This window comes from Cetorhinus maximus, unplaced genomic scaffold, assembly GCF_964194155.1.
Source record: "Cetorhinus maximus unplaced genomic scaffold, sCetMax3.hap1.1 HAP1_SCAFFOLD_271, whole genome shotgun sequence".
NCBI classification, from domain to species: Eukaryota; Metazoa; Chordata; class Chondrichthyes; order Lamniformes; family Cetorhinidae; genus Cetorhinus; species Cetorhinus maximus.
Genome location: NW_027596231.1, coordinates 410451 through 435046, shown reverse-complemented (window position 1 = coordinate 435046; position 24596 = coordinate 410451). Strand labels below are relative to the sequence as shown.

General features: G+C 43.2%; 1 protein-coding gene across 1 annotated transcript in view; it reads left to right on the top strand.

Annotated features, from left to right (window-relative positions):
- Window positions 1-12217: 12217 nt before the first annotated feature.
- LOC144673105 (uncharacterized) overlaps window positions 12218-24596 on the top strand; it is a 158928-nt gene continuing 146549 nt past the window's right edge. The window contains exons 1-4 of the mRNA XM_078535094.1: window positions 12218-12266; window positions 17802-17873; window positions 19361-19586; window positions 24356-24473. Of these exons, the coding sequence (XP_078391220.1) occupies window positions 12218-12266; window positions 17802-17873; window positions 19361-19586; window positions 24356-24473 (465 nt within the window). The remainder of the gene's footprint in view (window positions 12267-17801; window positions 17874-19360; window positions 19587-24355; window positions 24474-24596) is intronic.

The window sequence follows — 24596 nt, the reverse complement described above, 5'->3', positions numbered from 1 at the left end:
TCCCCTTCTGTGAAGTTTTATGGAATGCTTTTCTATATTAAGGATAATGGCAAACTAAATATACAATGAGATGATAAAGAAGGGGAAAGAAATTGTAGAGAGAAGACGGGAGGAGGAGAGAATGTGAAAGGCAGGCAGGAGGCATGGGGAGGGAGGGCACAAGAGCATAATGACAGCAAAGGAAGACAACAGAATGTATGACAGGGCAGGGACAGGCAATAGATGGGTTTTCGTTCAGGCTTCTTAATCCTCTGCTTCAAGTGAAGGGCTATTGTATAAACCCATCATTAATGGTACAAAGAAACTGTAACTATTTGTTTTCACATCTCCGGGACATTCTTGAGTTGGTCTTTTTGGGAACTTTTTGTTTGAAGCTGTCAGTCAACTTCGCCACAATGAGGAACTGTCGTTCCTGAAGTTTCAATCATTATTAGTCACCTATCCAACATCTCCCAGTCCACCCCAAAAACTAATCGGAACCTTTGTGCCTGAAGCTCTGTAGGTTCAAGTATACCTGATACTTGATTAACCTGATTATCCACTGTTAGATCTCAGTTTATCATCTTGAACAATGACATGTGTCTCTCCTCAAGGCCAAATCCTTCTAGTATGCTGGAAGCATTCGGACTAAAGAAAATTCCTTTCAAAGAATTATCATCTCCTCTGACCTGTTTCCTTGCTCCTGCCAACAAGACTTCTGATATTTTTTCATTTCAAAGATTGTGCCTATCTGTACATCTGCATCATGCACTGCCTCCTCCCTCATCCTGATTCCCAGAGCCCCCCACTTTGTAGCTTCTCCCCATATTTTCTCTCACCAGGCTAATCTCTTCTGGGATCCACCTCCTCATTCCTCATTTTTGTCCCAACCAATTCCTGATCTATCAACTACCTTCCTTGCCCTTGTGCTTACTGGCATCATTAATAATTGGCACAGGAATATTTATCCCATCCATTAACATTGTTGTTACCAGCCCCTGTCCTTCAAGAAGATGTCTATGCTTGACTCCTTTCACTTTTCTACCAATTGCCACTTCAAACCTATTTTTCCTCTCAAGGTTCATGCATGTGATATTTTCCTCCAGCTCATAGTCACCACTTTGATCACTTGAATGATTTCAGTCGAGTTACTGTCCTGCCCATGGGGACTAATGATATCCTATATGGTTGTGACCATGGTATATTACCCTTGCTTCTCTTCCTTGGGCTCCCTGTACTTTTGACATAGCCAACCACCCCATCCTGTTTCATGCACCAAATCTGTCCTTGAGCGGTTACACTCTTGTCTGATTACAGTCACCCATGCCCAACAATGGCTTCTCCTCCCACCCCACCCTGGTCTTCTCCAGATTATCCCAAGCCAAATCCTTGACCTCTTCCTTTTCCTCAATTATCTGGTGTACTCAGTGACATGGATATAACTGCTGATAACTCCTAGTGCTCCCTCTCCACCATCGTTAGCAATTCTGTATCACCGTGCTGACATATGATATCAAGATGTGCATGAGCCAAAACTTCTTCCAATCGAACATTGGAGAAACCAAAGCCTATTCACCTGCAGTCTAAAACTTCAGACCAACCTTCACGGCTGCTCACTCAGGCTGAATTGGCCAGTGAACAATCTTGATGTCCTGTTTGATACTGAGGTAAGTGTTAAACCTTGGAATCTATCCACCACCAAAACTGATTATACTTCCATCTCTGTAATATCATAGACATTTACCTAGCCTCAGCCCAACTATCGCTTGTCTTATCGAACCATCTATTATTTTGAAACATGATTGCGCCAATGCCTTCCCCACTGGTTTTGTGAACTCCAACTCTACCTGTATCCTGTCTCATATAGATCTCGCTCATCACTCCCACCCCCACCAGCCTTCACAGGAGCCCTGAGATGGAGTGAGTGAGGCCTGGCACCAGTAGGCTGTAGATCCAGCAACTGCTGCAGCACCTAAGATTCAAATGCCACATAGATTGTAACTGGAAATTGCTGTCTGAGGAAGGCTATCTTGGAAAATATGGCTAGATTAAGGGAGAGATAAATTGAAGAATGGATGGGTAGACAGACAATCAACTGACTTTATTTTGGCGAACTATCCACTACGTGAAATATTTGAGTAACAAACCTAGGCTGACACTTAATGGCAATACTGAGGGAGTGCTGCACTATCAGATGTGCCATCTTTCAGTTGAGACATTAAACTGAGGGCCCATCAGTCATCTCAGGTTGACTATTTCATGGTAATGTTTCAAGAGCAGGGGAGTTCTTCCCAGTGTCCTACACAATATTTATCCCTCAATTAACAGCACTGAAACAAATGATCTGATAATATATTTCATTGCTTGTGGGACTTACAAATTGGTTGCCACTTCTCCTACATTGCAAAATTTCAAAAACACTTAATAGGCTTGACCTGAGGTGGTGAAAGACACTACTTCAATGCAAGTCTTTATTTTGTTTCTGCCAACACCAATACCAAATGTAAAGGAAGAGAAAGATTTTTAAGTAAAGCTAGCATGCTCATTTAATATGTAAGCACACATATTCACCATTCTTTTGTAAGACTGAATAAATTATCTGAAGTCCTGTAAATGAAAAGATTCTCAAAACTAATGACAAATCTTCTGAAAAACAATATTCTATGTGCTCAGGGTGTAATGAGGACTGTTTGGTTAAACAATCAATTCAAATAAGCAAATGAAGCACCCACCTTGTTAACAGGAAAATATAACTAGGTTTGAAACCTCCTATTTGTTTTATGCCCTTTGTATTACAAAACGTTTATTATAATGTTAATGACTTTCTTCTAAGAAATCTGACTCACTTGAATGACAGTCTGTCAACGTGCGAGCATAATTCCACACAGTTCATTAATCATTTGACTAGTGTTAAAATTGTCCTACTTGGAGATTTTATTCCATTGTTAGATTGCTTGTTTTAATTCCTTAACTCATTCACATGCTAATTAGTGGTAAATGCATTTTTGCATGAAACATCTATTCAGTCTGTGACTGACTTGTGCTTGCTGCACTTTGATATATCTAATGGGAACACAGGTGATGAGAAGCAGTGAGGGTAACACTGTCCTTCATTGCAGGCGATAACAGAATGAATCACCTGCCTGTGAAAGAACCCACCTGCTTTTTATTTGCCTTTTTTGAGAGATGCGCTGAATTCCAGAGCCTCAACATCTTTTTGGTGCTGAGAATTGGGCGCATTAGCTTGTGTACCTGCTTTTGATACCCAGGAAGACTTGCTGCTGCCAGCAGAACCTAGAAACATTAGGGCTTTAGTGTAATTTCTTCTTGTGTTGGAAATATTGAGGTAAATTTAACGCACCCCCAACTAGTTCCAGGACAGGTAGGGAGTTAATAGTAAAAGAGAAAGGAAAATCCAAGAGTCAACTTGCCCACTCCCATTTTGTAAAGGTGATGGGTCAGGTGAGCGATCCATTCTCCGGGTCTGTCTGACCTCCCAGCAATATGTCCAGTCCCCTCCTATGACCTGTCCAAGCTCCGCCCCAGAGTCTCTGACTCTCCCTGCTGCAATTTGCCAAACTCCACACCCAGCGACTGCTTCCCACCTGTTGACCTACCCGTATTGATGCCAGGTCCCCGGCTGCAACCTGGAATCACACATGCTATAGCTAAAGGTCAGCCAGCATTCAATCTGACTGGCTGCTGCTGGGAAGTAGTGTTATTTATAATCAGGCCCTGCTCTTAAAACTAGGCGGACCTCTGAGAAACCCATGTTTCCGGGTTCTGTTTCCCCCTTATCGTTTCCGCCTCCCCACTATCATCAGGATCATTGTTTGTTTAATTGAGTGTCTGTATTATAAAACAACCACTGTTCTTGCATCTAACAGAGGTTTTGGCTTGTGAGATTATAATCCTCCTCCTGCCCTGGGATGGCCATCTGATAATTCATAATTCATGCTTTGTCTTTTCTCTTGCTTACTTTTACTCTGTACTGACAGTAACCAACGCAATGCTCTGCACTTGGGTTAGCCCTGCAGTCTGAGCATTAGAGTAGGACTAGTAGGTTTGTTGGAGTGGCTGCAATTAACCAGCTGTGAAGGGAAAACAAGAAGGCAAAGAAAAGGGGGAATTCAGAAGGAAAATCCTATTCATGACACTTTTGAGCCGCAATGAAGAATAGTGCACGAACTCAGTTTGTAGCTGGTGTAAGTGGGGAGCACATTTTCATCGCCTACATTCTTTTTTGCAGTACGTTTGTATGGTTCTCAGATACACGGGCAATGCTCAGCAGTTTCCCACCACCCACATGACCTTTCATTATTTAAAACACGATAACAATCATTGACAATCATACAAAGGCTCATTCAAATCTAGAACTCTCTTTCTCCAAAAGACTGTGGCTGATGGGCCAATTGAAACTTTCGAGACTGAGACGGATAGATTTTTGTTTGGGTAAAGGTATCAAGTGAAAAATCAAAGGCAGGTAAATGAGGTTGAGGTAGAGATCAGCCATGTTCTAACTGAATGGTGGAACAGGCTTAAAGGAATGTTCCTTTTTTTTTTATTTGTTTATGGGACGTGGGTGTCACTGGCTAGGCCAGCATTTATTGCCCATCCCTAATTGCCCTTAAGAAGTTGGTGGTGAGCTGCTTTCTTAAACCGCTGCAGTCCATATGTGCTCCCACAGTGCTGTTAGGGAGGGAGCTCCAGGATTTTGACCCAGCGACAGTGAAGGAACGGTGATATAGTTCCAAGTCAGGATGACTTGGAGGGAAACTTGCAAGTGGTGGTGTTCCCATTCCCTTTGTCTTACTAGGTGGAAGAGGTCACGGGTTTGGAAAGTGCTGGTGGAGAAGTTTTGGTGAGTTGCTGCAGTGCATCTTGTAGATGGTACACACTGCTGAAATGTGTGTCAGTGGTGGAGGGGCTGAATGTTTATTGTGGTGGATGGGGTGCCAATCAAGTGGGTTGCTTTGCCCTGGATGGTGTTGAGCTTCTTGATTATTGTTGGACTTGCACTCATCCAGGCAAGTGGAGAGCATTCCACCACACTCCTGACTTGTGCCTTTTAGATGATGGACAGACTTTGGGGAGTCAGGAGGTGAGTTACTCTCCACAGAATTCTCAGCTTCTGATCTGCTCTTGTAGCCACAGTATTTCTATGGTTGGTCCAGTTCAGTTTCTGGTCAATGCTACCTCCCAGGATGTTGAAAGTGGGGAATTCAGTGGTAATACCATTGAATGTCAAGGGGAGAAGGTTAAATTCTCTCTTGTGGAGATAGTTATTAACTGGTATTTGTGTGGCACAAATATTACTTGCCACTTATCAGCCCAGGCCTGGATATTGCTGCATATGGACACGGACTGCTTCGGTATCTGAGGAGTCACAAATGGTACTGAACATTGTGCAGCCATCAGTGAATATCCCCAATTCTGACCTTATGATGGAAGGAAGGTCATTAACGAAACAGCTGAAGATGGTTGGGCCTAGGATATTACCCTGAGAGACTCCTGCCGCGATGTCCCAGCATTGAGATGATTGATCTCCAACAACCATATCCCTCTTCTTTCTGCCAAGACTCCAACCAGCGGGGAGTTTTCCCCCTGATTCTCATTGACTCCAGTTTTGCTTGGGCTCCTTTGATGCCACACTCAAATGAATAGCTTTACAATGAGATACTAGAGGTAGCTGTAACTTTAGAAACTCATTTTTTTTACCTACAGTATAAGGCCTCTTCAAGTTTCTCCATCTCTTACTGGTAACTTTTTATAGCTATATGACTGAAAGCCTTATTGATATAATTAACAGGATGTACAACTACTTGGTCAATGATAGCTAAAATCAATTGAAATGGTTCTATCAGTGATAAGAAGAAAACACGTTTGAACGAATGGGCTCCCCCACATAGTGAATGCAGGTTGTTGTTTCAACCTTGCTTTTCATTTAAGGGAATTTCTTGGATATGTTGTTTTCTAGTTAACTAATATCACAGAGTAACGATCTGACCAATGTTGATATTCTGAAACCTACCCTACTAATCACAAATTACTTCAACAACAGTAGAGTATTGGCCCTATAGATTGGGCACGAAAGGCACTTGGGTAGGAGAAAAAAAGCCAGATGTAACCACTGAGGGGAAGGCTGGGGTGATAGTGAAGAGTAGTTTGGCTCCTATTCAGTTTGGAGTTCTTTATATTAAAGAAACAGGTCACAGTTCATTAGTCATAAAGATTTTAGTCATTTGAAAAAGGGTTAAGATTTGCATAGTCATGTTGGAACAAAAAGATTTGATTTAATATGTTGCTCTAGAATGCATTTTAAAACTTTGTCCTATATTTGAAATATTGTGACAAAGGTACTGTATTAAACAGGTGAGAAAACTTCATTGATCAGTTCTGTGCAGATTCCCTTTGGAGTAGAAATTAAGGAATTTCCTGAATGACAACTATCCTGATGCTCTCCTCCATGTAATTCTGCTGCTAAAGCAACTCAGACCATATCTACCTAGGAATCCCAAAGGGGGAATATATTACAGAAACTTCCAGCAAAACTCATATTAGAGTGAAGGCTTCTTAGGAACATTCATTGAGTGGCAACCATTTCGGTTGAAGAATTTGAAGGGGTTGGCCAGGGAGAAAAGAAACATTGATTATTTTCTATCACACCTTGAAACTTGGGCAAGCCAACTGTTAAAGAGTTGATTTTCCAGGCAACTTTTCTTGGTGGAAACATTGAACTTGATTTGCGAGACAGCAGCGGCAGCTACATGAGTGCATCTAATTCTATAGCTAAAGAAGAACTCTCCCCCCGAGGTTCCCTGCGTTGTTAACTCATTGGTTTCCACAGATCGTGTGATCTTACAACACAGGATTATTCTTAAAGCTACAGTCCTCCTTATCAAAACTATAATTACTACACCAAGAACGCCATCAAACTGGATCGGTCTTATCCATGATTCTCATGGAACCCACCCCCACCACCAGCTCCCACTCTGCAACAATTTACTATGGTTCTGATAACCATTTATTCCATCAGGCCCCTAATTGCAGCCTCCAGGCACCAGATGGTTCACTTCTACCCCATTCCCATGGGAAAAAGTCATCTTTATGCCATTTGAGTGAGGCCTGGGAGTTAAAGTGGTCCAGGCATCGCCCTAGCACTATCAGAGTTGCTTCCCTCCCAAAAAGCTCCTTGATTGTATTGTATCTTTATATTTACATTTTGTTCCCCTTTAGGGACGAGTAGGGAAGGCTTGGAATGATTAACAGGCTGATTATTATACGTGTCACAAAAGCTCCTTCAGTGGCTTTTATGTCTTGGGTAAATGAGTTCGTTGGCCAACCGAACTCCAACTGCACGCCTTCCTATGTTCTCATCAATTGCTGCTTATAATCAATAACGGGGAGAAACTGATATAAGAATAAACAGTGATGGTTTATTGAGACATAGGGCAGAGCACCAGATCATACGTGCTCACTCTGAAACCTCCAGAATTAGACTTACTATTACCAAGTTGCCCGCGCTGTACAGCGATTCGTCAGTGCTGTCACATGTACACTTGCATTCTCTGAAAGGGACAGGGTACCTCAGGTTAGCACATCCCTCCCCCTCTACTTAAAAGTACAGCTAACAAGCCTAAAACACATTAACTATTTACACAATAACTATTTACAGGTCAAGTCTCTCAGGAGGCCTCCTTTGACGGGTTGAGCGCCCTAGCCCAACAACCTCGGCTGGGGTGTTTCCGGGGCCTCCTTTTCAGGGGCAGTTGCCCACGATGTCCCTCAGTGGATGATTTCACCATCTTCCGGGTGCAGTCACGTTCACCCCTGCTGCCCCTCCCCGCCAAGCTGAAACAGATAAAGAGCAACAAGCACAAAGTAATACAATGATGAGCTACATGACGTGTGAGGAGAAAGAGGAAAAGGAAAAAAAAATATTTTTGTTTTTCTTTCCGAGGAATGTGAATAATTTCTCATTTTCTTCCTGCGTGTCCTTTTCTTGGGAGCACTGACCCGTCTTTGCTTTAATTTCGCTGTTGGCTGGACTAGACTCAGGTGTGAGCTGAACGGGAATGAGTTCAGTAGTTGGGTTTTCCGGCAGCTCTTCTGATCCAGCTGTAGATCTTCAGAGCTTTTGTGCAACTGCTGCTTCAGCTCCTCCAATTCTTTCCTATTCTCATTAATAGTTTCCTGGAGAATTGCATATCATTGCCCCTTCTCAACTAATTCGTTCCTTAATTCGCCAGAGGTAGGCTTAACTCTTCCTTTTCTTCTTCATATCTTTATCGTGGTGCAAATTGGGAGCTGATTGAATTTTGTAGCGCATGAAAGTCCTTTAATAGATTTTCCATTTCCTTTCAAAGGATGCTGACTTCAGCTTGAACTCTGTCCTGGTGTAACGCTTCTACGGGCTTCTATCCTGCTGCCAGGGTTTACAGGCGGCGATGCAGCAACCTCAATATGTTTGAGGTGTAATGCCGAAGGAGGCTCCATCTCTCAAGGGAGACAGTGACCTCCATTTGTCAAAGGATCGGGCCTGAGATCAGCTCTGACTGTGTGGTGGACATCCCATGCCGGTGGCCCTCAACCTCTATGCCTCTGCTTCTTTCCAGGGCTCAGTGGGGGATCTGTGTGGAGCCTCCCAATCAGCTGTCCACGGTTGCATCAAGCTGGTGACAGAAGCTCTCTTTACGTGTGCATTGACTGTCATTCATTACCGGACGGATGAGGCCAGCCAGACACAGCGAAGCAGAGGCTTTGCAGAAATTGCTGGGTTCCCCTACACCCCAGGGTGCAATAGACTGTGCACATGTGGCCATCAAGGCGCCAGCGGGTGAGCCGGGCGCCTTCGTCAACAGGAAGGGATTCCACTCCATGAACGTGCAGATAGTGTGTGATCACAAGATGCAGGTTCTACAAGTCTGTGCAAGGTATCCAGGCAGTTCCCATGATGCTTATATCCTGAGGTGCCGAGGCTCTTCAGTGCTCCAGCCCGATTGGATGGATGGCTGCTGGGTGACAAGGGCAAATCCCTCAAAAGGTGGCTCATGACATGCCCCGCCACTCAAGAGCAGAAGCTGAGCAGCAGTGCAATAGGAGTCACACCTCTACAAGGGCCGTGGTAAGGAGAGCCATAGGCCTTCTGAAGATGCGTTTCCGATGCCTGGACCATTCGGGGGCGCACTGCAGTACCCCCCAGATCATGTGTCACTGATAGTGGTTGCATGCTGCGCTCTCCACAATCTGGCCCTGGAAAGGGGGGACGCAGTGGAGAAAGAAGATCTTGACATAGTTGCACAGGCAACAGATGATGAGCCCAGTCGTGAGTCCGAGGATGAGCACAGTGAGGAGAATGCTGAGGGCATGGATGCTGACCATGACGCTGGGTAACCTCCAAGGAGGCAGGGATACCCAGGATGCTTTGATCCAACGCTCCTTCAGCTAGCCTACCAAATAAGAACCACCATCACATGCCAGGGCTGTGGGCTCCATACTCGATTCCTGACAAGACCATTTCCTTAACAACATACACTCTGTACCTTTTCAATAAAATTTCAGGAGACACACGTCCGTCATTACATAATGGCCTTCCCTGCACCTACAGAACAAATGAAGCATTCAGAGGCCAATAGCACAAAATAACATCTCATTTAATTGTGAATGTGAAACATAGCTGAAATGAATGTTAACTGGTGTTTTTAAACACACCATGAAAAAATTTAAACCAAAATGGGGAAACAAAATATTTTGTGATAAGTCCGTCTTGTTCTTAAGGTGCTTTACATTTATGTTTGCGGGTGCTACGTCTCGGTGCTCCCCCATCGCTGGCACTGGCATTGGGGACAGCCTGCTGACTCTGCTGTCCTGTTGGCCTTGATGATCTTGGCGAGTGTCCTCTGGCCCGTGGAGCCTGCGCTGGCCCTGCCTGGGAGGGAGCGGCCAGTGGCACAGCTGGCAGCTCCCCAGTCGCCACAGCCTCATCAGATGCCACGGTCACTGGTGGAGGGGTGGAGGAGCTGCTGCTGTCATCCACAGCGCCCTGAGGGAAGCCCTCAGAGATGACAGGCAGCTCATGCGCCAACGTCAGGTCGCATTGAACCTCCCTGCTCACCACTGATGGATGGTCACCTAGCTGGGATACTAGGTGCCCAATCCATCTCCCACAATGACAATGACCAGTTGAGGTCATTGCCGGTATGTGGGCTTGCAGGTCCGAGCGCATCCCCAGGAATCCCTGACTGAGTCCCTGGAGCAGCCTCTCCATGAAGGTCACCACTCTCTCCATGGAGGAGACAGTGTGTTCGGCCATGAGGGTCAACGCAGTGATCATGCTCAGCAGGGACTCCTCCACAGCGGACACCATGGCTCGTATTCCCTCATGTATCTCCACCAGACCCTCCCGCACACCCCGCTGGACTTCCAGCATCTGCTGCCTAATGGCCAGAGGCCCATCATCAACCATTGACTGAGCATCGTCCTGATCCCTCGCAGTCCTCCGACTGCCGGCGCCCTGGCCCCTCTCTGCCTCCGCCTGCACCTAAGGTGAGTGTGAAGTGCCCTCAGCAATGAGATACTAGACGGCGATCTAATGCCCTCCGAGGTGCTGGTATCTGCTGCTGCCTGCTTGACAGAGAGGGTGTGACGCAGGCAAGTGCTGAGCATGATGGTCCTCTGCGGTCAGGGGTGGGCCTTCAGGCTCCTCATAGTGACCGCCTGCTGGTGAGCCTAAAACAGATAAGAAGGACATGTCATTAGTTTAAGTTATGACACTGTCACTGTGCATGCCTGGCACCCTGCTGAAACAGAGACACACATCACGGTGCCCTCGTCTTTCGATTATCAATAGGGACTCCAGTTTCGAGGCTCACATCAATATAGAGACTACACTAAATGGTTGCAACAGCTGACATTTTCACCTCAATGCCCTGCACTCCCACCTTCGTCTGGCACCCCAACCTCACCGCGGCCGCTTGGCCGGCCGAGGTGCATGGCGCCTCTTGAGCTCCAGGGCCTCCTGCTCGTACCACGTGAGGATTAGGAGGTGTGGGGGTCCTCCACCAGTCCGTGACCTCTCAGCATTATGGGATGTCTTCTCCTGAAAGGATAGAGGAGCATTGATTAGTCCACTCTCTACCTGCAGCGCCATTGCAGCTTGGCCAACCCCACCTGAGGAAAACCTCACAGGGCTCAGCCGATTCATGACCCTAGAGCCGCAAGACACCCAGTCCAAGCAGCCAGGGCTCACCCCCATGGCCAGCTCCTGCCCCATTGACATTTCCCACTCACATTCTAATACCCCTGAGGTCCACAAGGGGATGGGCAGCTCTTAATTGTTCTGCAAAGTGACCCATGCCAACACGGCACTCACCCTTCCCAATCGCAGCAGATCGTTGAAGCGTTTCCGGCACTGCACCCATGTGCGCCTCACCATGTCGTGGCTGCTGACCCTGGATGCCACCTCCTCCCAGGACTTTTTGGTGAGATGTGGGGGCCTCCTCTTCCTGTCTCTGGGGACAAGGGTTTCCCTCCAGGAGGGAAATCCTTGGCACTCATCCGAGAAACGCGGGGCTGACTGCCCCGCCGACCTGCCCTCCCGCCTGCCATGCCCAACCACAACGGGATCCACGGAGAGACTTCAACGCCGTTCCGTGGCAGCCTTCCAGGGGCTGCCTGGGCCGGTTTCGAATCGGCCGCCGGGTCGCCATTGGACCCGGTGGACATCGTGCCCCTGCCCCCCTGCCTGCCCCTTCTCACTGATTCTCCAGCTGCCTTTCAGCTTTCAGGTGGGCTTTAGTTGGCCTGCCAGCATGAAATCGCGGTGCGCTGCCGTTCGCAGTCGGCAGTCAGCTTCCCAACCGCCGCCACCCGTCCCTGCCAAGCCCGCGTGCCAAGGGTAAAATTCTGCCCCCGAACTCTGAACCTGTTGCAATAAAAACCTGTCACATAAAATGTGCTTAATTACATGTAAAGAAAATGAAACTTCATGACAAATGGGATGCTCGATGTAACATTGAATACCAAAATGTGTGCAGATCTAAGAGGCTGAAATGATGTTTCAGTACCCAAAGGGTTAAACACCTCAAAACGTTTAGCAAACAATTGCTTTCAACTTCCTTATTCTATTCAAATGAGAGTGAAGGGAAGAGCTATATAAGTGGATCCAATGAATAAACTCTCTACTGGAAAGAATAATTCACTGGAATGACAGTGTCTACTCCAGTCCCAAACTAATACAATGGGGAAGCTTGTATTAGTTGTTCTCTGGGCTCTGTCCCTCTGTGAAGGTAAGTAAAGTTCAAACATTTTAAAATTGTTGTGGTATATACATGGATAGGAGCATGCTGGTATTATATACAATGTTATTTTTGCCAAGATCAGCGCACATGAATTAATTTTCCATGCATTAAAATTTGGGTAAACATCTCAGGTAAAACAGCATAACAAGTGCATTATTGTAAAAAGCAATTTTGTCTATTTTCCAATGTTAATCACATGCTTACATCTAGGAATAGCATATTTTTGCCCAGAGTCTGATTGAAAATACAGAGTCTGCAAATGTTTCTTTTGTAACATTTTAAGTTTCATTTTGCTTAAATAGCAAAATCAGCAAAGAACGCAGCTACACTGCAAAGCAATCTCTGGTCATCCTTCTTCCACTCTCCTCTAAGAGAATTTGCACATGATCTCCTTCTCGATCTTTGTCAATACTGTCTGCAAATTAAACTGCAAAGGACTGGGCACAAGTATCTGGCAAGACTCAGCCTTTAAGTTTCTCCCTCTGAAGTGCAGGTGTGGACTTACACAGACCCAGTTGCTACCTCTGCCAGCATTTCCTTTAGCTCCGCGACACAACATACTGTAACACCAAGGTATTAAAGCAATGTTTTGCTCCATGCTTTCAGAAACTTCTTCATTAATGACACAATAGCTGACATTGAAATAACAGTGTGCAGAATAATTAAAACTTTGGAAGAATTTTACAAAATTAATGACATATTTAAGCATTTGTGTTTTAATATTAAATAACCATTGTTAATCAATTTCCAGGTGATGTCTCAGCCACACAATTTGCAGGAACATATTCCAATCATAATCATGGTAGGCTGACATTTAAACATAATATGATCATTTTGCAACTACTAATAAAGTAAAGCACAGTTACCCTGTTATTGTTACCCTGTTGATAGCGCAAAAGTTATGTTTAATTTCAAGCAAGATTTTCAGTTCTGAAAGGCCTTTTACTATGATGAAAATGTCTTGTTTATTTTCTAGGGTCAATTTTTAGCCATTTTACCACAGCATGTTGTCCAGATTTTTTTGAAACTTGTATTTATGACCCTGAAATATGTTGTAATTACATTCGGCCAACCTTAATCATATCCGTGTGACATCACTTGGTGGCTTATTCACACCACAAACCTTTCAAATCGCATTGCTGGTTTAGCCATTTGTTTGGTGTTTAACCCATTTCTTTAGGGGACTGGACATCTCTGCAAAATGCAAAAAGCCTGTTAGCTGCACACATTGCTGCCCATTTAAAATAGCTACTGACATTCAGCAGCACTTGCAGCTATTGGAAAAGGTCAGTCTTGAGGAGGAAAAGGAGAATACCATACATCAAAAGAAACAGGAATGCAAAAGACCAGATTTCAATAAATAATTTCATGTTGCATTGTGATTTGCTTAAGTCAGTGGTAGGCAGTAGTACTAGCTGAGATTCATCCAAGGAAGTCTCTGGCAACCCCTAACCACTCAGATCCCAAACTCAATAAATTCCCACATTGCATCCTGCTGGAGCTCTTTGGAGTTATATTAAAGGAACCTAGGAATGGAAGTTGGCAAATCAGCCCCTCGAGCTTGTTCTGTCATTTAATGAGATCATAGCTGATCGGCAACATAACTCCATATACCGACCTTTGCCCCATATCCCTTAATATCTTTGGTTAGCAAAAATCTATTAATCTCAGATTTAAAATTTATAATTAATCTAGCATAAATTGCCATTTGTGGAAGTGAGTTCCAAACTTCTACCACCCTTCGTATGTAGAAGTGTTTTCTAATTTCGCTGCAGTATTACCTCTTTCCCTAATTTTTAGACTATGCCCCAGTCCTAGATACCCCAACAGAAGCAGAAATAGCTTTTCTCTATCTACCCATCTGTTCCGCTTAATAACATTAAAACTAGTCAAATCGCCTCTTAACCTATTAAATTCTAGGGAATAGGACCCTAGTTTGAATAATCGTTCCTTTTTAAATAATTTAACCCTTGGACTTTTTCTGGTAAACCGATTCTGCACTCCCTCAGAGGCCAATATGTTCACCCTAAGGTTGGTGCTCAGTACAATCTATTATCAATGGTTTGGACGAAGGGACCAAAGGTATGGTAGCTAAATTTGCCAATGACACAAAGGTAGGTAGGAAAGTAATTTGTCAAGAGGAGGCAGAGAGTCCACAAAGGGATATGGATAGGTTAAGTGGGTTGACAAAAATTTGGCAGATGGAGTATAATGTGTGAAAATGTGAACTTGTCCACTTTGGCAGAAGGAATGCAAAAGCAGCATACTATTTAAATAGGGAGAGATTGCAGAGCTCTGTGGTACGGGGTGGGGTATGATGTCCTGGTACATGAATCACAAAAAGTTAGCATGCAGGTACAGCAAGTGGTTAGGAAGACAAATGGAATGTTGGCATGTATGGCAAGGGGAATGGAGTGTAAAAGTGGGACTGCAGCTGTACAGGGCCTTGGTGGAACCACATCTGTACAGTTTGGGTCTCCTTATTTGAAAAAAATGATTTAATTGCATTAGAAGCAGTTCAGAGAAAGTTCACTTGACTCATTCCTGGGATGAGGGGCTTATCTTATGAAGAAAGTTTGAACAAGTTGGGCCTAGATGGAGTTTAGAAGAAGAGGTAATCTTCGAATCCTAAAATGTTCGCGGCACAGAAAGAGGCCACTTATCCCATTGTGCCTGCGCCGGCCAAAAAATAACCCATCCAGCCTAAACTCGCTTTCCAGCATTTGATCTGTAGCCCTGCAGGTTACAGCACTTCAGGTGCTTCTAAATGAGTTGAGGGTTTCTGTTTTAACTACTCTTTCAGGCAGTCAGTTTCAGACCCCTGCAACTCTCTGGATGAAAAGATTTTTCCTCATCTCCCCTCTTATCATTCTACTAATCACTTTAAATCTATGCCCCCTAGTCACTGACTTCTCTGCTAAAGTAAATGTGCCCTTCCCACCCATTCTATCCAGGCCCCTCACAATTTTGTAGATCTCAATCAAATCTCTCCTCAGCCTACACTGTTCTAAGGAGAACAGTCCCAGCTTATCCAATCTTTCCTAATAGCTGCAATTTTCCAGTCCTGGCAACACCCTCGTAAATCTCCTCTGTACCCTCCCTAGTGCAATGACACCCTTTCTGTAATGAAATGACCAAAACTGCACATAGTACTCAAGTTGCACCCTAACTAATGTTTACTATAGTTCCAACATAACCTCTCTTATATTCTTTGCTTCGGCCAATAAATGAAAGGTTTGAAACATAAGATCCTGAGGGCACTTGATAGGGTGGACAATGGGAGGATGTTTCCTCTTGTCGAGGACATCGTTTAAGAATAAGGGAAGAATTTTTTTTCCCTCAGGGGGTCATTAGTATGTGGAATCCTCTTCCCCAGGATGCAATGGCGGCCGGATCATTGAATTCATTCAAGGATGAGTTAGATTTTTGATAGACAAGGGAGTCAGGATTATGGGCCGGGAGAGACAGGAAGGTGGAGTTGCGAGCACAACCAGATCAGCTATGATCTTAACGGATGGTGAAGCAGGCTTGAAGGGACGAATGGCCTACTCCTGTTCCTAAGTTCTATGATCTTAATACTCCAGCTATGATCTAACCAGCACTTTGCAAAGCTGAAGTATAACTTCCACCGCAAACACCCCCTCCACCCCGGTAGTTTATCTCTTTAGATATAAAGGCCTGAATTCCATCAGTCTTCTTGATTATTTTCAGTACCTGATCACTACATTTTTGCCAATTCACTTAATCTATCAATATCGCTTTGTAATTTTATTCTTCAATTAAAAATAATCTCTGATTTAATTGTCATACTTTAGTGGCTGGGCATTGAAAATTAGAAACAGTAAGGAGGCAATTGTAATTGATTTTACATGGCCCGTCCATTTTTACGGTTGAAGGTCCAATCGGCCAGCCGGCCTTCACATTTTCACTGGGATGAAATATCTGGGGTGAAATATAATTTAAAAAGATACCTGGAGACTGACATATTTTTGAGTTCTGTTATCAGGTGCTTAAATGCTCTGCAAAGACACAGTTCTCTGCACTTTTTTCTTGTCAGTTATCTGTCTAGGTCTGCAGCTCCGCAGCAGCTCTCTGCCTTCAGGGAGCTTGCTAGAAGCGCCCACCCGCACCCTCACTTTTCTCGGCGCCCGCCCTCTTCCCGACTTTCTCAGCACGCGTTTCACACTGGCTGACCTTTAGTTGGCTAGCCAATGTGAAATTGTGTTCAGGGGCCGATCGCAGCCAGAAGCACATTTCACATCTGCTTCCTGACCTGCTGATTACGCGCTTGCAAAGAACGTAAGATTCAGGCCAGTGGCTTTTATTGAATTAGAAGGCCAAAGTAGAAAGGTCAAACTGGAATAATAGTGCAACATGTGAGATTCTTAGATTAGTATAAAATATGCTGCGATGAGGAGAAACATTGAACGTTCTTCAATATTATTCATTCAAAAGGTCCCCCTGATGCCCTCCCCCCATGCCAAAGCATGTCCCCCACCCACCCCATAACCCCTCATGTTCCCCATGCCAAGCAATAGCTCCTCCGTGCCCATTTACCCACAAACACGCTGTATAGAACTAATGAGCCCTATAGTGACAGTAGGATATGTGAAAAAAAATTTTAAATGTTCATTCATTGATAACTTGCCAATTTCTTTTTAAAAAAAGCCCTCCTTTTTAACTCCAGGCCAATGTAGTAATGAAATCCTTCAAAGTATCAATCGCATAACATTCAAGTACTTGAAACCTCTTTATTTTGTGTAAATAGACATTGTGCAGTTGACAGCATAGATCACAGAGCCAGGGCTGTCAATCATGCGGTCTTTTCCCTGGGCTCAGGTGCTTTAGTGCTCTAAGAGATGTATGGACTCTCAGCCAAGGATACAAAATGAGGCTTGGCTGAGAACCAAGAAATCGATTAACCTGAGGGGCATACCTTGGCATGGGGAGGCATGAAGGGCCATGGGAGGTGGTGAAGGGGCATAGGGTGGCATGGATAAGGCATGAGGAGTGTGTGAGGAGGTTGAGGGGGTGTGAGAGCTGAGGGCTAGAGGGCCTTACTTTTATCATTATAACAGGGGCAAAGTTTCACAGTACCAAGGCGGGCTTTTTCAACAGCCTGTGTTGGCACCTCGCAGCCCCTATGGTCCCCCCTGAACATTCTCTTACCCAGGTTGGCTGGCCCAACTGCAGCCTGCATCCGTGACCACCCCCATGCCCCCCCGCTGACCCCCCCCTGCCCCAACAATGAAAATCCCCTCTTTGCAGACACTTTCGCCTGAGGTGGGTGGACTGAGATAGAACATTTCCCAACTCCTGCTACCCACCTCAAGGATGAAACTCCAGCCCATAGTCTTGGTTTCTTCTTTAATTATTTGTATCTAATATAAGTATTGTAACCACTAGAACAAGACATTACATTTACTTTTTATAACCTACCAATGTAGATAATTGATCTAGAAAGTAAAAGTAAACAGTGTCTGAAAGAACTAACTTTGGTATAAATGTTTCATTCTAAACCAGGTATGGAGTATCACAGTCATTGGTTTGTGCCCAGATCTCTGCAAGAAATAACAAGAACAGTAAACGATGGCAGTAAGTTCCACATTATTTCCTTTGTTGAGATATTAGCCCAGATTTGAACTCCTGGTGGGTTTGGGTTGCATGAAATTGAGTTGGAACCTCACCACCTCCTGCAGAAATCAGGCCCAGGCTATTTTGATGGCCTCGGCCTCAAATAAATCGCAGGTTTCTGACTTCTCATTTATTCCACATGAAAACGAGTGGAAAATTTCATACTCCAATGTCCTATCCACTACCAAAAGGTAGATGTCAGGATCGGGTGCTGGGAATGTCTCATGAAGGTCCCGCGTTCTGGACATCAAGGGATGCCGGGGGGAAGGGGTAGTTGGGTATGTGGCAGGGAGGGCCTAAGCACTCCTTGTGAGGCCAAGAGGAGCACTCCCACAAAAAAGAAGCAAAAGATTTCTCTGTCCCTTCTGGGGCTTGATCTTCTTCAGCCATGATTAAACCTGGCGGGAAAGTCATAGCAGGTTCCTTGTTCAGGCCTGAGCTGGGCCCTAACAACATCACTGGGTCCCTATATGCATATGTAAAGAAGGCTTTCACCAGGTTGGTGCCCTTGCGGATTAAAATCACAGGTAGTACAATAAGTAAATTGCCTGAGCGACTGTAATTCTCTATACACCCGGTTTTCCCAGGCAGATGAAGTTAAAATCAATCCCCGTTGTATTTGACATTATAAAGTACAATGATAAATGGGACTAAACAAAGCCACCCCATCTATCATACTGCAGTATTCATCTATTATGATAAAAGAGGATGACATTATAACTGTATTTCAGACCTTTGCAGCACTTGGGGCCATGGAGCATTCAGGACCTTTGATGACACGTTTTACCATTTTACATCAAATTGCAACTACATTCTGAGTCGCCATTGCACAAGTGGCTCAGAGGATTTCAACATCCAAATCCGCCGAGGGTCAAATGGTAATCTGGAACACATTTACATCAAGATAGAAGAGGCCATAATCCTGGTGGTGAATGGGACAATTTCAGTTCAAGATGTGATGTAAGTTTTATTTGTATTGGTTTCCTAAATACAAACTCATGAATTGCAAACTGTTATCTGTACAGGGAATAACCTTTTTACTGTTCGATCTAAGCACCTAACATTTTGGCATGACGAGCTTTTGCATTCAATATTAAAATGGCATTGGTAGGTTTTTCTTTATGTAGTAGGATATGCAAGAAACTTAATCATAAAATAACACCTTACTTCTATTGAATGGACATGACCAAGACACAAATCACATATGAGAAATTTAAAATAAAACCAGATAAGGCAAAGGTGTTATGGAATCAATGGAAAAGAAAATAGGCCAAATTCTATAGTGGGCTGCCAAGCCGTAATGCTAGTTTTATGCTCTGGCATCAGTTTGAAAATTTACCCAGTATCTTTCCAATAAGTGTACACTGTCTATTCTATTTCACAAAATATATGACCTGATCTTTATTCAAATCTTACATTGACCACCTGCATTATCTTTCCTGGCCCAGATTTTGCAATCAGAAGTGAAGAGGTGGCGTATGCCACTGACTCTACTGAGAAATCTGAACGTACCTGGTCCACGGGTTGCAGCAAGAATTTCAACTTCTTGCTGCAGCCTGGCCCAATGGCAAAACGATCTGCTCCACCTCGCAGTGAGGTGCAAAACCACGCGCTCCTAATGTCGTCACAAACTGAAGACACTCACCTTGAGGCCAGTCTTGAGCTCAAAGGCAGGTGAATGTTTTATTATGAATTTAAATACTTTTAAACCCTTTTCTGAATTTTTATCAATTTTTAAACACTTCAACAAACTTTGAACACCCAGTGATCGTGCCAAGGGAACATCTTGGACCAATTGCCTTTATTTAAACAGGAGATGCAAAGTTCATGGTGGACCTTAGAACTTGAAATACTTAAGGATATCAGAGAAAAGAGCAAACCGTGTTTCCATAAAATAAATTCAGACACCATCTCATGCTAGTAGCATACAAATTCCCCTCGCTCTCTCTTTGGAACTGCACTGAGTTTTTCTGGAATAATTCAGAAGAAGCTTCTTCTCTCACCCCATCCCCCATACTTCAAACATGTGTAGGGAAAAGATGAGCAAAAACTAGGACTTATAATCCTCATCACATCAGTAATACAAAGTGCTTTCAGAAAATACATATTAAATTTGTAATCCTTCGATTTGGAATTTCCTGAGACATCATTGTCCAAATCGGATGCCTTCTCAAATAAAAGTGAATCAAGTGACCATGTATTCTGACATAATGCAACCTCTACACACATTTACATAACTATTTGTACTTTTCATAGTTATTTGTTGAACTGAGCAAGGAGTTTCCATAGTTATAAATCCAGTGCAGCACTAACCAATAATCCTCTTTTCCTGACTGAAAATATAAAATAGTTTCTGACAAGGCAACTCTCCTGCCTTAGGATGAATACCATTTCCACATTCGTTATGATTGCTTTATCACTTGAATACCAAACATTTGAGGCTTTAATACTCATGCGTGTTTTAAAATACATTATCCTGTCAAAACTATTCAATTTTTATCTAATCTCTAATTAGGGATGAATAATATGCTGAATATTAATGCTTTATTTGCTTGTGATTTTAAGGTTCATATTTCATGCAATTATTTTCAGAATTCACCCTTAAAATCAACATAATTGAATAAGTGTAAAAACTAAGCTTATTTCAGTATTGTGGTAAAAGAAAGCAGTGGAAAAGCACCAATGTTTGTTTACTTATTGAAATGTCTTTAAGTACACAGAAAACAGCCTTTTTGGGCCACTTCTTGGTTTCAATTAAACTTGTTGCTATCAAGGAGGGTGAATGACCATAGTCCCATTCTCCATTTTTAATTCAAGCTTCAATGGCATTAACACCAAATTAATGCTGTAATATTAACCTTGTTTCACCGTTTTAATAAAATGCAGCAATTTTTAAAGATTTTTAAATGTCAAATTAGTAGTCCAGCAATTACAATATCAAAGAAAGTGTAAATGTTTATTTTCCTACAACAAAATACTATGTCCACATTTAAAAATGAACAAGTATCTTCAACACTTTATAGTTGCCAAGGGCCCCTGTCCATTGTCCTGTAAATACCCATTCCACTTGATGTTACTCTGTTATTTTTAAAACAATTTAAATCCCCTGTTGGATGAACTGCTTATGATTTTTAAATGCTGCTGTCTCTCTGTACCTTTCTAGCCATGATTTTGATTAGTCTCACAGCAGTTACATGACACTGAGAGATCAGTGTAGGATTCTTTTTCACGATTCTGAATGCCCATGGGGTTGGGGGTGGGGGGGGCGGTGTGGGGGAGGGGTTGGTGAGGGCTTTTTTGAAGCCCACAAGAGAGCAAAATATGGCGTGCGGTGACTTCATTAGGTGAGATGCGAAATCTCCATTGCCGAATAGCAGACTGAGATGCAGAGATAAATCAGTGGTGTGTCGAACCTTACACTGGCCTGGTGGTAGTTTCATACTTGTAATACATTTGTATGCCATGAATTTTCATATAGCAGTCTGACTAAGCTAATCTCAACAAATAAGGATGACATATATATGAATTAAGTGAGATCAATGCAATGTGAAATATTTACAAGCGAAATTTTAATTTCAAAAGCACCCATGCCACCTTTGTGCTCTCAAGTCTTATGTTAATGGAAATGGAGTTGAGCAGGAAAGCTATGGCCATGATGCAGAGCCTCCCTGTTTCACCAGGAGGCTCCTTTATAGCCCATCTGTAGCTGCAGTATCGTCAGCTGGCAGTGGGTTTCACCAACCAACAACATTATCGCTGCCTGATTGAGCATGTTTCCCCTGCATGCTACCAACACTTTAAATTTTCATTGAAATCATGTGGGAAACAGCAAAAAGAAAACAGAGTTGAAGTAGCGCATACTTAGGGTTAGGCCATCAGGAGTGACGCGCTGTTGACAAAATTTCCCTTCCCCCGTATCCCCCCACCACCGCCCCCCAGCTTAGTGACATTGACTGGGACAATTAATGACAACTCTTGTTTCCAATAATAAATGAAACAAATTACCACTGTACTTAGTTGTTGGAGCCATCAAACAGACACCTGGAATTAGCATAGCTTACGACTGATAAATTCCTTAGGAGAGGTAGAGAAACTGGATCAGAGAAACAGAGACTCAGAAAACCTAAACACACAGAGACAGATGGAAGAGGGGAGAGAGACTGAGAGAGGAATGTAGGCATGCAGAGGGAGAGAGAGAGACAGACAGACAGAAGGAGAGACACAGAAGCTGAGAGACACTGAGGTAGATAAACTGGGGCAGAGATGCTAGGCAGAGAGAAAGAAACAAAGAGAAGCTGACAGATAAAAACAAACTGAGAGGGAAACATAATAAGAGAGTAAATTGAGACTAACAGAGACACATGCACATTAAGGAGAGAGGGAAAGAGACTCAAACACCAGAGAGAGAGAGAGAGAAACCTTAGACACACACTGAGACAGAAGGAGGGTGAACCAGATCCTGAGAGACTGAGATGCAGGGAAAGACCCACAAAGACCATAGACATTGGGAGGGAGAGACCCAGAGACAGACAGGAGAGAGCAGCTGCTTTTTGTTAACATTTCTTTCTATGAAGGAGAGAAAGGAGAGTGATACATTTCTTCAGTCTCTTCCTCTCCTCTTCCACCTTCAGCATGTATCTGTGTTTTACAGTAGAGAGTTTGCTCCATTTAAAAAGACCCCACTGTTTGCAAGTTGAGATATACTTGTGGAGAGATGCTTTAGGTTAAAGGGATTGTTAATTTATAGTGCAGAATCTCCCAAGCAGACTCTGCACCTACTATTATTAGCTGAAAAAATGTGAAAATCAGCATAATATATGGACAATCAGCCTAAATTTCAAGTTACTGGTCCCTGTTATTCACCACTACTGGAACTACAAAATCCAAGCTTTTTTCTTATGATTAGTAAAGTAACACAATATTATTGCCCAGAAGTTCTCACAGATATTGTTAAAATTATGAGGTTTTTAAGATTGTTATATTTTGGGACCCTGAACTGTTGTGCTTTAAACTATCCATTTACTTCCAAAATAAAAGAGAGCTGGATTCTCAAGGATAGCTAATCAGTATCGCCGCCTGGATACAAAGCCCATGTGATTCATATTGCCATGATGTTGGGCTTTGAGATGGGAAGGGTTTAGAGGAAGTGATTATTATATTGACTTATAGACTTTTCTAAAATGTCACTGAATATCACAGAGAGATTAGTCTGCCAGGGTGCGGGAAAGAGACAACAGCAAGAGGCCGTAAGTTTCTATGGTTCACTGCGTAGGAATGCGGGTGGGAGCTCTTGCTTGGATTGGAAAGACCAAATTAATGGGGAGTTAAAATGAGGCTAGAAGATTTGCTTAGCTTTAGCTAGAGGGTGAAGTCTCCAGGAAAAGTCGCACCATGATAAACAGTTCTAGAGTTAAAACCTTCCAGGCTGGGAAAGCAAAGAATCGGAAGTAAACCCTTGGGAGCTAAGAATCATTTTGGACTGATTCTGGGAAAATGTCTACATGAAGGACAGTGTAATGTATATTTGATAGTGGTATTTTTTCAGTGTGTTAACAGTTCTGTTCTGTAGTTTAAACTGTAAACGGCCTACAAAAATAGTGCTCAATTAGTTGTTACAGTAAATGTCTTAACATTTAATCCTTTTGTGTCATCCATTCATCCACTTGGTTGACGGAGCCATCAAACAGGCTCCTGGAATCAGCATAGCTTACCACTGATAAATTCCTTAGGAGAGGTAGAGAAACTGGATCAGAGAGACAGAGACTCAGAAGACCTAAACATACAGAACCAGATGGAAGAGGGGAGAGAGACTGAGATAGGAATGTAGGCATGCAGAGGGAGAGAGAGAGAGACAAACAGACAGAAGGAATTTGAATGGAGTTTGAATTTCTTTCAAAAGTGACCAGTCTCTACAGATATCATAACATGTGTTTGTGCAGTTTGTACATCTGCCTCCCTATCTCATCTCCACTGTTTCTTGACCTGTAACACCCACCAAGAATTGTACCAATTCCCTACATATTTCTCCACTCTATCTTTCAGGTTTGTGTCTCACCACAATCTACTAAGGCATTCATGTGCCCTAACGGTATGGTAGAACCTTTCCCAAACACTCTAGAAGTAACTATTTTCCATTTTGTTCCTCATTCAGAATTTATCATGCATTGAAAATTTTTTTGGGATGATTTTTCATCCTTATATCTATTCTCTTAGAAACTTGTAAAACTACCCAAGCATAGGAAAGAAATCAACCAGGGAGAAAATAAATGAGTATTCATAAATGTGAAAGCAAAATCTTTGCAAATATTGGGTCTTATCAGTCCACGACAATCATTATCTATAATTTTTCATTATCTCAGTTCCATTGGATCATATGGAAGCATTCATTATTGCATTAGTAATACTGTTCTCGCTACATTTTTCACTGAATATTTATCTTACAGAGTAACAGTGCCATTTGATGACAAGGTGATAAGTATTCATCCATATGGAATTTATACACGGATTTTAAACAGGAAACACACCATATCCTTGACCTGGAACCATCAAGATGCATTATTGGTAAATTTATTATGGAAGATATCTTCACATTGTTTTTTGTGAACAGCAGCTTGTACATACACTGCAAATGAAGTGGATAAATGGGAAACTGCACAATTTATTTACACATATTTATCTTGAGGA